This window comes from Crotalus tigris, unplaced genomic scaffold (genome assembly GCF_016545835.1).
Source record: "Crotalus tigris isolate CLP2741 ecotype Arizona unplaced genomic scaffold, ASM1654583v1 scf7180000024347.1601321, whole genome shotgun sequence".
Classification (NCBI taxonomy): domain Eukaryota; kingdom Metazoa; phylum Chordata; class Lepidosauria; order Squamata; family Viperidae; genus Crotalus; species Crotalus tigris.
The window spans coordinates 1100458-1112618 of NW_024100516.1; the positions used below are offsets into that span (position 1 = coordinate 1100458).

The 12161-nt window shown below is 44.7% G+C and overlaps 1 protein-coding gene across 3 annotated transcripts in view; it reads right to left on the reverse strand.

The window, feature by feature from the left end:
• Window positions 1–12161, reverse strand: part of RTEL1 (regulator of telomere elongation helicase 1) — a 156453-nt gene that overhangs the window by 48273 nt on the left and 96019 nt on the right. For all 3 annotated transcript variants that reach the window (XM_039326933.1, XM_039326932.1, XM_039326931.1), the window contains 2 exons: window positions 11964–12087; window positions 4554–4713 (listed from right to left, as the gene is read on the reverse strand). In XM_039326933.1, coding sequence (XP_039182867.1) covers window positions 4554–4713; window positions 11964–12087 — 284 coding nt within the window. The remainder of the gene's footprint in view (window positions 1–4553; window positions 4714–11963; window positions 12088–12161) is intronic.

The following is a 12161-nucleotide window of genomic DNA, read 5'->3' on the forward strand; positions in this document are numbered from 1 at the left end:
TCCTTCTCTTCGTTAAACTAGACATACCCAATTCTAGCAACCAACCGTTCCTTATATGTTGTTAGTTGCGAAGTCGTGTCCAACCAATCGCGACCCCATGGACAACGTTCCTCCAGGCCTTCCTGTCCTCTACCATCTTCTGGAGTCCATTGAAGCTCACACCTACTGCTTCAGTGACTCTATCCAACCACCTCCTTCTCTGTCGTCCCCTTCTTCTCTTGCCCTCCATCTTTACCAGCATCAGGCTCTTCTCCAGTGAGTCCTTCCTTCTCATTAGGTGGCCAAAGTACTTGAGTTTCCACTTCAGGATCTGGCCTTCTAAAGAGCAGTCAGGGTTGATCTTCTCTAGGGCTGACCGGTTGGATTGCCTTGCAGTCCAGGGGACTCGCAGGAGTCTTCCCCAGCATCATTAGAAGACTACTATCATGTCACCCCTCATCCTTCTCTTCATTAGACTAGACATACCCAATTCCAGCAACCGTTCCTTGTATGTTTTAGCCTCCAGTCCCCTGCTCATCTTTGTGGCTCTTCTCTGCACTCTTTCTAGAGTCTCAACATCTTTTTTACATTGTGGCAACCAAAACTGGATAGAGGCATTGTAAAGTGGTATTAACACTTCACATGACCTTGATTCTGTCCCTCTGTTAAAGCAGCCTAGCACTGTGTTGACTTCTTTGGCAGCTGCCACACAAGGCTGGCTCCTATTTAAATGATTGTCCACTAGGACTCCAAGATCTCTCACACAGTTGCTACTATTGAGCCAGGTACCACCTATGCTACACCTGTGCACTTGGTTTTTCTTTCCTAAATGTAGAACCTTGCAGCTCAACTGCAAGTTGATCTGTGACAGCCGGCCTGCCACTCATGTATTGAGCTGCACACGCAAGAGAGAAAATTGAGTTGTAGTTGTGCGTGCATGCTGGCCCACCTCTCGCACGCCCCAGTTCCAAATAGGTTATGGCCCAGGGGTTGGGGACCCCTGGTTTACCACAGTGAATCATAAAAGTCACTAAGTCATGGAACCAAAAGTAAATTGCAACACAAGAAAAACCAATTATGGTAAATGCAATTATGTGCAGTCTTAGACAAATGGCTGTAGAATGACCTTTTGTAGCCCATTGCTGAGCTGGGTCCAAGCAAGCAGTAGCATTCCTTGAAAGCAGCAAATACACAATTATGAAGGGTCCCTGGTGCTCTCTGAGCTTGATTGTTTTCTTGCAGACATATCATTACCCAAACTCATCATCAGTAACATCATCAATCCTAGAAGTGAGAACGAATCCCATTTCCTTCTGGCACGGATGACGTTACCTAGTTTGGTAATGAAACATCTGCAAGAAAACCACCAAGCTCAGAGAGCACCAAGGACCCCCTCACTTCAACTCCAAGCTACAAATATTCTTGCTTATTGGTAACACAATGATGAGGCGTGCAAATGGAACGATCTGGTGTACACTGTGTACAATTTGTATAAGGCCACAATATAAATTAATGAGGCTGAAAGCCAGGAATGTTTCATCTGTTTAAGGATGTCTCAGAACTTGAAAGACTAAACTTTCCATGGATAAAAAAGGCAAATGAAACAGCCGGAACAAGCCAACAAGCAGTTATTTTGAAACTGTGCCTCATGCAATGTCATCATTACACTGGACTTTACAAAAGGACATAAAATTAACACTTGCATGTCAGCAACTGTATCACTGTTGCTGTTTGCTACATTCGTTTTGTTAGATTTTTTATCTCGCCTTTATTATTTTTATAAGTAACTCAAGGCAGTGAACTTACCTTCCTCCTCCTATTTTTCCCCACAACAACCCTGCATGACTTTTGAGCCAATCATTCTCTGTCAGCCCACCCCACCCTGTAGGGTGGGGTGGGCTGACAGAGAATGATTGGCTCAAAAGTCATGCAGCCAACTTTCATACCTAAGGTGGGACTAGAATTCACCATCTCCCGGTTTCTAGATCAACATCTTAACCATTATACCAAACTGACTTTCTCTTACATTCTCAGCCAACAGTAATGACTCCACAATGGCATCCACCACCTGGAACCCCATCTGCTGGCTCCAGGCATCTATTTACCGTCTTGTTTATTTCATATATCAAATTTTGAAACAGTCCATCTCACTCACAAGAGCAAATTTGGCCAGTGTACAGTTGAAACATTAAAAACTGTATATATTAGAAGGCAAATAAAAGAAGAACACAATAATTAAAATTCAAAGTTAAAAAAGGAGGGGGGAGGGTTAATATACAATACTAATAAATCTCATGCCACTATGCTCCTCTGCGGGCCTCAAACAAGTGTGGCATTTATGAAAGGTCCAGAGTGGGTGGATCCCACCAGTTGGAATTCTTTAGCTGACGGGATCTGTAACACACCCTTCCTACCTGACTGGGTAGAACAGGCAATTGTGATAGGGGGAGCATGGTGCTGCAGGTAACCTAGCCCCATGGCAGGTTGAGCTTTAAGGGTCATAATCAACACACTGAATTGGAGCCAGAAGCAAACCAGCACCCAGTGCAGCTTGCGCAGCAGTGATGTCATACGCGCCATCTTTGGGGCATTCAAGATTGCTCATGCGGCCACACTGTGCCACTTAAAGCTTCTGTACACTTTTCAAGGGTAGCTCCATGTAGAGTGCATTGGAGTAGTTCAGATGGGAAATGACCAGGGTGGGAATGGCCAAGCGGAGAGCCTCCCTATCCAGGAAAGGGTGTAGCTGGCACCCAACAGGAAGTTGAGCAAAGGTCCTCCTAGCCACGACTGCCTCCTGATCTTCAAGCAGGAGCCGTGAATCCAGGAGGACCCCCTGGTTATGTCCTGGGTTTTCTCTGGGGTAGAGAAATTAAGTTCTTTAGCATCATCCAGGATCCTTCTGTTGGAGATGACAGGAATTATTCTGGGACCTTTTTTTTGCTGGAAAAGTTACCTTACACCTATGAGATTGGCTGATCTCTGGGAAGAATGGCCCAATGAATTTCTACTGTAGCATGGCAGGAGAAAATAAAAAAAAATAAATATGAAAGGCTTAGGTAAGACTAGAGGTGCTACTTGCAAAGAAGGTGGCCTTCCACATAATAATATTAATATTATTAATAATAAATTTGGAAGGGACCTTGGAGGTCATCTAGTCCAACCCCCTGCTCAGGCAGGAAACCCTATACCATTTCAGACAAATGGCTGTCCAGTCTCTTCTTAAAAAGTTCCAGTGTTGGAGTATTCACTGCTTCTGGAGGCAGGTTGTTAATAATAATAATAAGGTTGGAAGGGACCTTGGAGGTCATCTAGTCCAACCCCCTGCTCAGGCAGGAAACCCTATACCATTTCGGACAAATGGCTGTCCAGTCTCTTCTTAAAAGCTTCCAGTGTTGGAGCATTCACCGCTTCTGGAGGCAGATTGTTCCACTGGTTAATTGTTCTCACTGTCAGGAAGTTTCTCCTTAGTTCTAGATTGCTTCTCTCCTTGATTAGTTTCCACCCGTTGCTTCTTGTCCTGCTTTCAGGCACTTTGGAGAATAGCTTGACTCCCTCTTCTTTGGGGCAGCCCCTGAGAGATTGGAACGCTGCTATCATGTCCCCCCCTTGTCCTTCCATGTCTTCTGCTATCCTGTAGCTTGGCCTTCTTTCAGACAACCTCTGCCTACTAGACATTCTGCTGCATCTCCACTTTGGACCATGGAATCAATCCTGGTGGAGAGATGGAGCAGAAATTGTCCTATTGCCAGAGTGTCAGGTCTGCCATCTCCAGCTTCTGCGCTTTGCTGGCATCCTGCCATAAATTGCAATGGGGTGGGGAGGAATTTGGGGTAGTAACATGTGGGCCTGGGAATGAGAAGGCAAACAGCGGGAGGGAAGAGACATTGACAAGAACCGGAGGTGGCAAAATGGAATAAACCAGTCTCCAAAGCACCTGAAGGCAGGACAAGAAGCAACGGACAGAAGCTAACCAAAGAGAGAAGCAACCTAGAACTAAGGAGAAACTTCCTGACAGTGAGAACAATTAACCAGTGGAACAACCTGCCTCCAGAAGCGGTGGCTGCTTCAACACTGGAGATTTTTAAGAAGAGACTGGACAGCCATTTGTCCGAAATGGTATAGGCTTTCCTGCCTGGGCAGGGGGTTGGACTAGATGATCTCCAAGGTCCCTTCCAAAATCATCATCATCATCATCATCAATCATTGCAGTCAGCCAGATGTTCAGATTGGATTTGGCATTTTTGTCTACCTATAAAGTCCTTCCCAAGTACCTGGGATAGGCAGATGTGGATGTTTGATGGTATCACAGATCTCGTTGCAGGATGGAAGTTCCTAGCAAGGCCGCCTTTTGCAATTGACTAATGGCGAATTTGTCAATGCCGATGATGGTGTTCAAGTGATGCTCCAGTTGTTTTCGAATTGCACCCAAGGTGCCTATTACTATTGGTATTATGATGATGATGATGATTACTATTACTTTTTTCAATGCTGTTGTTAACTTTGAACGGTCATTAAATGAACTGTTGTAAGTTGAGGACACCTGTACATGTTAAAGAGAGGGTTATACTGACCGATCCGCTTCCTTTTCAGACTAGGAACGTGGTCTTCCAACACGCTGGCTTTGGTCCCAGTAGGGAATTGCTTGCACGGAACAAAAGATGCAGAGGGAGATTCATTTTCTCCTGCAGTGATTGAAGAAGAAAGATGGCGAGGAGGGGGCGCCCCTGGCATCTGTACAGAAATGAGAAACATCACGTTACAGGGAGACGATTTTCAAACGGCCAATATAGGCCGTCCTTGACTTACAACAGTCCATTTAGTGACCCTTCCAAGTTACAAAGGCAGTGGGGAAAAAAGTGACTTACGAACGTTTTTCACTCTTGCGACCGTTGCCGCATCCCCATGGTCATGTCATCAACATGCTTGGCAACTGTTTCATGCTTATGACCGTCGCTGTGTCCCAAGGTGACGTGATCATCTTTCGATAAGCAATATCAAGGGGGAAGCCAGATTCACTTAACAACTGGGGCAAGAAATGGTTGTAAAAATGTGGGGAAACTCGCTGAACAAATGTTTCACTTAGGAACAGGAGTTCTGGGGTCAACTGTGGTTGTAAATCAAGGACTACTTGTAGTCGCAACTTTGGGGGGGGGGGAGGTAAGAGCAGTAACAGGAAAGAGCAAAGCCAGATGGGTCGTTTTATATCAGATATTAGCTAGCCAGCATTTTCTGTCCTCTGCATTCAGAGGGGTTGCTGAAATTGTTGGAAATGAGGCAGGAGTCTTGAAAATCTCTAAAAAGGGGGGCAATCCAGAAATCTACAGTCTGCATGTTCTAATACAGAAGATGCCATCGTTGCATCGTTTTTGTCTCTGGTTTGTTATTTTTGTACCTAAAGCTGTTTATATTTTTGATTTTTTTTTAAATGGGAGGCTGCTCTGAGTCACTGCAGAGTGAGGTGGATACCATATAAATGTGATAAATAAATATAATAATAATAATAATGTTGGAAGGGACCTTGGAGGTCATCTAGTCCAACCCCTGCTCAGGCAGGAAACCCTACACCATTTCGGACAAATGGCTGTCCAGTGTCTTCTTAAAAACCTCCAGTGATGGGAGCATTCACTGCTTCTGGAGGCAGGTGGTTCCACTGGTTAATTGTTCTCACTGTCAGGAGGTTTCTCCTTAGTTCTAGGTTGCTTCTCTCCTTGATTAGTTTCCACCCATTGCTTCTTGTCTTTGTCTTCAGAGGCTTTGGAGAATAGCTTGACTCCCTCTTCTATGTGGCAGCCCCTGAGATATTGGAAGATTGCTATCATGTCCCCCCTCGTCCTTCTCTTCCTTAAACCAGACAGACCCAATTAAAGCAACTGTTCCTTATACGTTTTAGCCTCCATTCCCCTGATCATCTTTGTTGCTCTTCTCTGCACTCTTTCTAGAGTCTCAACATCTTTTTTACATCGTGGTGACCAAAACTGGATGCAGGATTCCCAGTGTGGCCTTACCAAAGCATTGTAAAGTGGTATTAACACTTCACTTGATCTTGAGTCTATCCCTTTGTTAATGCAGCCTAGCACTGTGTTGGCTCTTTTGGCAGCTGCAGCACATAGCTGGCTCATATTTAAGTGATTGTCCACTAGGAGTTCATTATAAATGAATATTTTGACATACTTTTTAGAAACAAAGGTATTTCTGGCATTGAGATATTGCCTAATTTGGGTTAGTGAAATGTTTGCAAGAAAACAACCCAGCTCAGAGAGCACCAAGACCCCACCATTCTCCGCAAACCCCATTCCCTTCTAGCACTGATGATGTTAGTTTGGTAATGAAAAGTCTGCAAGAAAACAACCCAGGTCAGAGAGTACCAAGGACACCTCATACATCTTTCTGTTATCAAATACTGTATTGTTGAATACAGCTGCTCAAGGCCATTGAGTGGCCTTTTATATAGTAGGACTATACAGGGATGCTCCCCCTTCAAATATAACAGTCTTCTCTTGTCACTTCTTTTAATGTCTGATTAGAAAATTCACTCAGTGCCCAATATTGGAAAAATGAAAACTTACCAACTGAAGAGGTTTCAATTAAGAAAATCTTAGAATGTGCAGAAATGGATAGATTGACTTTAGAGATTAAAGAGAAAGAAGATTCAGTTTACTTTAGAACATGGAGTAATGTCTACCAATGGTTAGGAAAATAAACTAGTGAGAAATGAATGTGATATGTTATCTTGAATACATACTAGTAAGAAGAATGTTATACCTTGAGTAATTAATACTGTTTATGATTACTGTTTATTATACTTACTACAATTATCTATTACTATATTAACTATTGTTAGCTAAACATATGTACCCAGACAATAGTCTTGCTTGCTAAATATTGAAAATATTACTGGGGGATAACCCCAATGTTGACCCCAACCCTGTCTTAACCCTAATCCTGATCCCAACCCCACCCTAAACCCCAACCCTGACCCTATTTTATCCCTAACCCTATAAAATTCAATAAAATCTTTTTTTTTTTTTAAAAAAAAAAAAGAAAGTTCACTCAGGCATTCCTGATATGCATATTAGAAAAATAAATGTTTTTATTTATTTTATGTAGTTATTACATTTATATGCCACCCATCTCACCAATAAGGAGATTCTACAGGTAAAGCTACGGCTTTACCTAGTGAGAAAATTTTAATTCATAAAATTATGCACTGCGCAGAATTAGATAGGTTAACTAAGAGACTCAAAAATCAGGATGAAACGGACTTTTACCAAATTTGGTATAAATTTTATAGATGATGGGAGGAAAAATATGGAAGTCATTGTAATGAGATAAGTCAAGATTGAGACTAGAGTGATGTTATTGTAAAGGTTTTTTGTCTTATATTAGTAGTTAATTGTGAATATGAACTGTGATGTATGTCAAATCTGATTTACCATGTTCAATGTTTTTAATTTATGTTATTCAATAAAAAAAATTTTTTTTAAAAAAGAAAGAAAAATAAATATTTTATTCATTTTATGTAGTTATTACATTTATATGCCACCCATCTCACCAATAAGGAGATTCTGGGCAGCTTACAAATGGTGACGTGCTTGTTTCAATCGACTGTTTTCAGATATTATTTTAATCCATCAATTGTCATGCATTTTAAAATATTCTCTTGGGAACTGCTTTGAGATGCTTTGGCATTAGAATTGGCATGTATACACGCATGCGCGCACACTGTATCTGGGCAGTAAATAGGAATCTCTCCTTTATAAAACGTAATGATCTGATATCTTGCAATTAAGTTTAGTTACATAGTTACAGAAGAGTTAGAAGGGATCTTGGAGGTCTTCTAGTCCAACCTTCTGCTCAAGCAGGAGATGCTAAATGGCTGTCCATTCTCTTCTCAAAAACCTCCAGTGATGGAGCACCCACAACTTCTGGAGGCAAGCTGTTCCACTGGTTAATTATCCTCACTGTTACGAAGCTTCTCCTTAGTTCCAGGTTGCTTCTCTCCTAGATGAGTTTCCATCCATTGTTTCTTGTCCTGCCTTCTGGTGCTCTGGAGAATAATTTGACCCCCTCTTTCTTGTGGCAGCCTCTCAAATACTGCAATACCGCTATCATGCCACCCCTGGTCCTCCTTTTCTTTAGATTGGTCATACCCAATTCCTGCAACTGTTCTTCATGTGTTTTAGTCTCCAGGCCTTTAATCATCCTGGTTGCTCTTCTCTGCAATTCCCCCAAAGTCTCAGCATCTTTTTTATAATGCGGTGACCAAGACTGGATGCAGCATTCCAAGTTGAAATTTCAGAATTTCAACTGTGGAAGCAGGTTAATCTTCTTGGAGTGATCATGGCCATCTTCCATTAACTAGAGGATTTTTTTTAGAAGGCCAGATCCTGAAGTTGAAACTCAAGTCCTTTGGCCACCTAATGAGAAAGAAGGACTCCCTGGAGAAGAGTCTGATGATGGGAGAGATGGAGGGCAAGAGAAGAAGGGGACGACAGAGAAGGAGGGGGCTGGATGGAGTCCCTGAAGCAGGAGGCGTGAGCTTCAATGGACTCCAGAAGATGGTGGAGAACAGGAAGGCCTGGAGCAGTGGTTCTCAACCGGTGGGTCGGGACCCCATTTGGGGTCGGACGACCATTTCACGGGGGTCGCCAAACAACGCAGTCTGACATTTTTTCTCCCCTTTTCCTTAGCTGTGCTACTCCCTTTTATTCTATTGGCTTTTGAAAGCCAATAGAATAGACTCTCTTGAATAGAGTCTAATTCTATTGGCTTTCAAAAGCCAATAGGAATTGTCCAGGCTGTCTCTGCCCTGCCGAGCCCGGCAAAAGTCCCATTCTGCAAACGGTGCTGCGCCAGTTGAGTAGTCCTCGACTTACGACCGGTTGAGTAATCCTCGACTTACGACTGGTTGGGGGTCGCGGCATTAAAAAGGTTGAGAACCACTGGCCTGGAGGAACGTTGTCCATGGGGTCGCAATGGGTCGGACACGACTTCACAACTAACAAGAACAACAAGGTTCCCCATTGTACTGAGCGTTGTATTCCTGCATTGTTTGGCCAGTCTGGCAGGCATAAACACAGTTAAATAGGCAGGACAGTGAACTCATGAGAAAGTAATGAAGTTGCCCAGGCTTGCGTCAACAGCGAGATGGGTGAGCGTATAAAATATATAAAACAAATGTGCGGGACTATTCAAACTGTTCTTGAAAAGAAACATCCATTTGCCATCAGAAGAAATTTCAGCTCTTAAACTGGCGCAGCAACTGCGTAATTGGTGCAGTTCTTAAGAATTATTTATTTATTCCGAGGAAAAAGTATGTTCTCTTCTGCCAAATTAGCACTTGAGAGAATTCTTTAGAAACAAAGCTATCAAGCGACTAGAAAACAGATCAGCTGCCCTGATTCACTCCGAGGATCTTACTCAGTCCCCAATTCACTTAACTGACTTGATCAGGGGTGTGACCTTTTTTTCCCCATTGCTGGCAATGGGGTGGGTGCGGTTTCGGCATGACCCACGCGGCCCGTGGGACAGCAATTTGACACCCCTGGACGAGATGGTCTGTGGAAATTCTCCATCATCCAGCTCATGGTTGTCCCAAAGGTGCTTTTTTTCCAAAGGGCAACTGGACTTTCCTGTTTTTTTGTTTTTGTTTTCAGGAGCTGAAGAAGCAAAGTAGGTTTCAAAGGTAAAAACCAAGAAAGTCCAGTTGCCTTTTGGGATAGCTAATCAGATGAAACACCTGGTTAAATCAATGTCAAGACTGCTAACATCGGATGTTCTTGCTTGCCATATATGAAGAAGCAAACCTGTTTTATTTAGCCCGTATAGCATTTCTAGAGTTAAGGCAGATAGCAGTAGTTTAAGGGGTGGGAAAGTATGCAAGTTAACCATAACAATGTCTGGGCACAGTGTGGCCAAGGTCAGCTCAGCTGCAACGGGAGGGGCACCTCACCGCTTCACATTAATTGGAGAATGTGATTGATGACTGTAAAATGAAGGAGTGAGTTATGCTTTGCTACAGATGCTTGGGGGAGGGAGGATTCAGTTTCTGGCTTAACTTTGTTAGTGCCGAAGCTATGCAGAATAATAAAAGATTCTTTTAGAGGAAAAAGCCTCAAAATTCTTTGAAAATCTGCTTTCTTTCGGAACCATGTCAGTCAAATGATTACAAAGTGGGACCCAATTGTTATCCTAACAGGCTTGGGTGTAAAATTCAGGGGAGACCCCTTGCATCGGAGTGGGTGATCTAAAAGTGTCTGAATATATTTTCTATTGTCAACTAGTCCAAAGGCCTTTGGTCTTCAATTACCAAACAAAATAATTTTAGAGTTTCAACCAATTAGGAGTCCTCGGTGCTCCCTGAGCGGGGTTATTTTCTTGCAGACATTTCATTACCCAAACTAGGTGACATCATCAGGGCTGGAAGAGAGTGGGGTTTGTGGAGAGGAAGAGGAGGAGGAGAGCTGTGGGGTCCTTGGTGCCCTCTGAGCTTGGTTGTTTCCTTGCAGGTGTTTCATTATCCAAACTAGGTAGCATCCTCAGGGCTAGCATCAGTGGACTAGCACTGATGAGGTTACCTAGTTGGTTAATGAAACGTCTGCCAGGAAACAACCAAGCTCAGAGGGCAGCAAGGACCCCTCATGTCAATCCTGAGCTACAAATATTCTCCTTTATTGAATTCTAATTCCAAAATCTCCTCTGACTCCTCCCTGATACACTGGAAGGCATCCAAACACTTTTGTTAAAAGGGTATTAGGTCAATTTCCTAAGCCAGCGATGGCGAACCTTTTAGCGACTGAGTGCCCAAACTGCAACCCAAACCCCACTTATTTATCGCAAAGTGCCAGGGTCAGATCAGCATTTATTTATTTATGAGAGACTTATATACCGCTTTAAGTGCAAGCACTCTCTAAGCGGTGTACACCAGTAAGCAATGTACGTATATATTTACATTGCCCCCAACAATCTGGGTCCTCGTTTTACCTACCCCGGAAGGATGGAAGGCTGAGTCAACCTTGAGCCGGTGAGATTTGAACCGCTGACCTGCTGAACACGGTCAGCTAAAGTGGCCTCCAGTACTGCACTCTAACTGCTGCGCCACCTCGGCTCATGTAGTGCCCTCGGGGGGAGGGGGGGAGAGGCATGGCCCACGGTGGGCGTGACTGCGGTGGTCACGGCAGACTGGGTGGGCGTGGCTGCGGTGGACGTGGCCACCTCAATGTTGCTCGTGGGGGGAACATCTGTAGGTACCGGGCAGGGTTGGGGGAGATCCAGGGGGTCTCTGCTGGGTGGGGTGGTGGGCAGGAGGCTCATCCTGCGGGGTGAGGCAGGGGGCAGGGTGGGGGTGCCAGTGCCGCAGGGCAAGGCAAGGCAAGGCAGGGGCAGCTACTGCCTGACACCATTGGCCCCTGCACACAGAGGCCAGCAAGTGCATGGGGGGGGGCAATGGTGTCCATCAGCAGCCATAGCCTGCTGGCCCCTCAACTGGTGCATTCTGGAGATCCTCAGTCTGCTGCCAATACCGGGCCAGCCCTCCAGCAGCAGGCGGAATAGGGGAGGTGGGAGGCACATGATGCAGACCGCTGGACGCACCTACTCCATCCCATCTGTTTTTGCTTGCGGTTGGAGAGCAGGTCGCTGCTGGTCATCTTGGCCGCCTCGCAGATCTTGCCGTTGGCTCGTGCACGGAGCCTGTTCCCCACACATACTTGATGCACCTTGGCCCCGCCTCGGGCCGCCGTGGTGGCCTAATGGACCTGCACAAGAGCTGCTGGCGGCGGCAGCGCGCGTGCCCACAGAGAGGGCACATGTGTCATAGGTTCGCCACCACTGTCCTAAACTAACAAAAGCTGCTGACCTGAAACTGGATCAATATTCTAAAAAAGGCTGCGGGCAAATGCTTTCAATGTCTGACGTCCTCGTCAAAACAGCTCAGATAATTTGGAGACTCCCCCCCCCCCATGCTGTTGTTTTATACTTACAGACTGTTGGAGAGTACGGAAGAATTGAGAAACGTCCCTGATTGCATGTCCAAAGTTTTTGTACGTTTTAACGTGAGGGCGGACCCAGGAAGGCAAGTTGGCTTTTATGTCTGTCCGCGTGAACCTGTGGAGAATCGAAGATTTATAGTCAGCCCTGACAAAAAGATGACAGGTTGCCCTCAACTTACGACCACAACC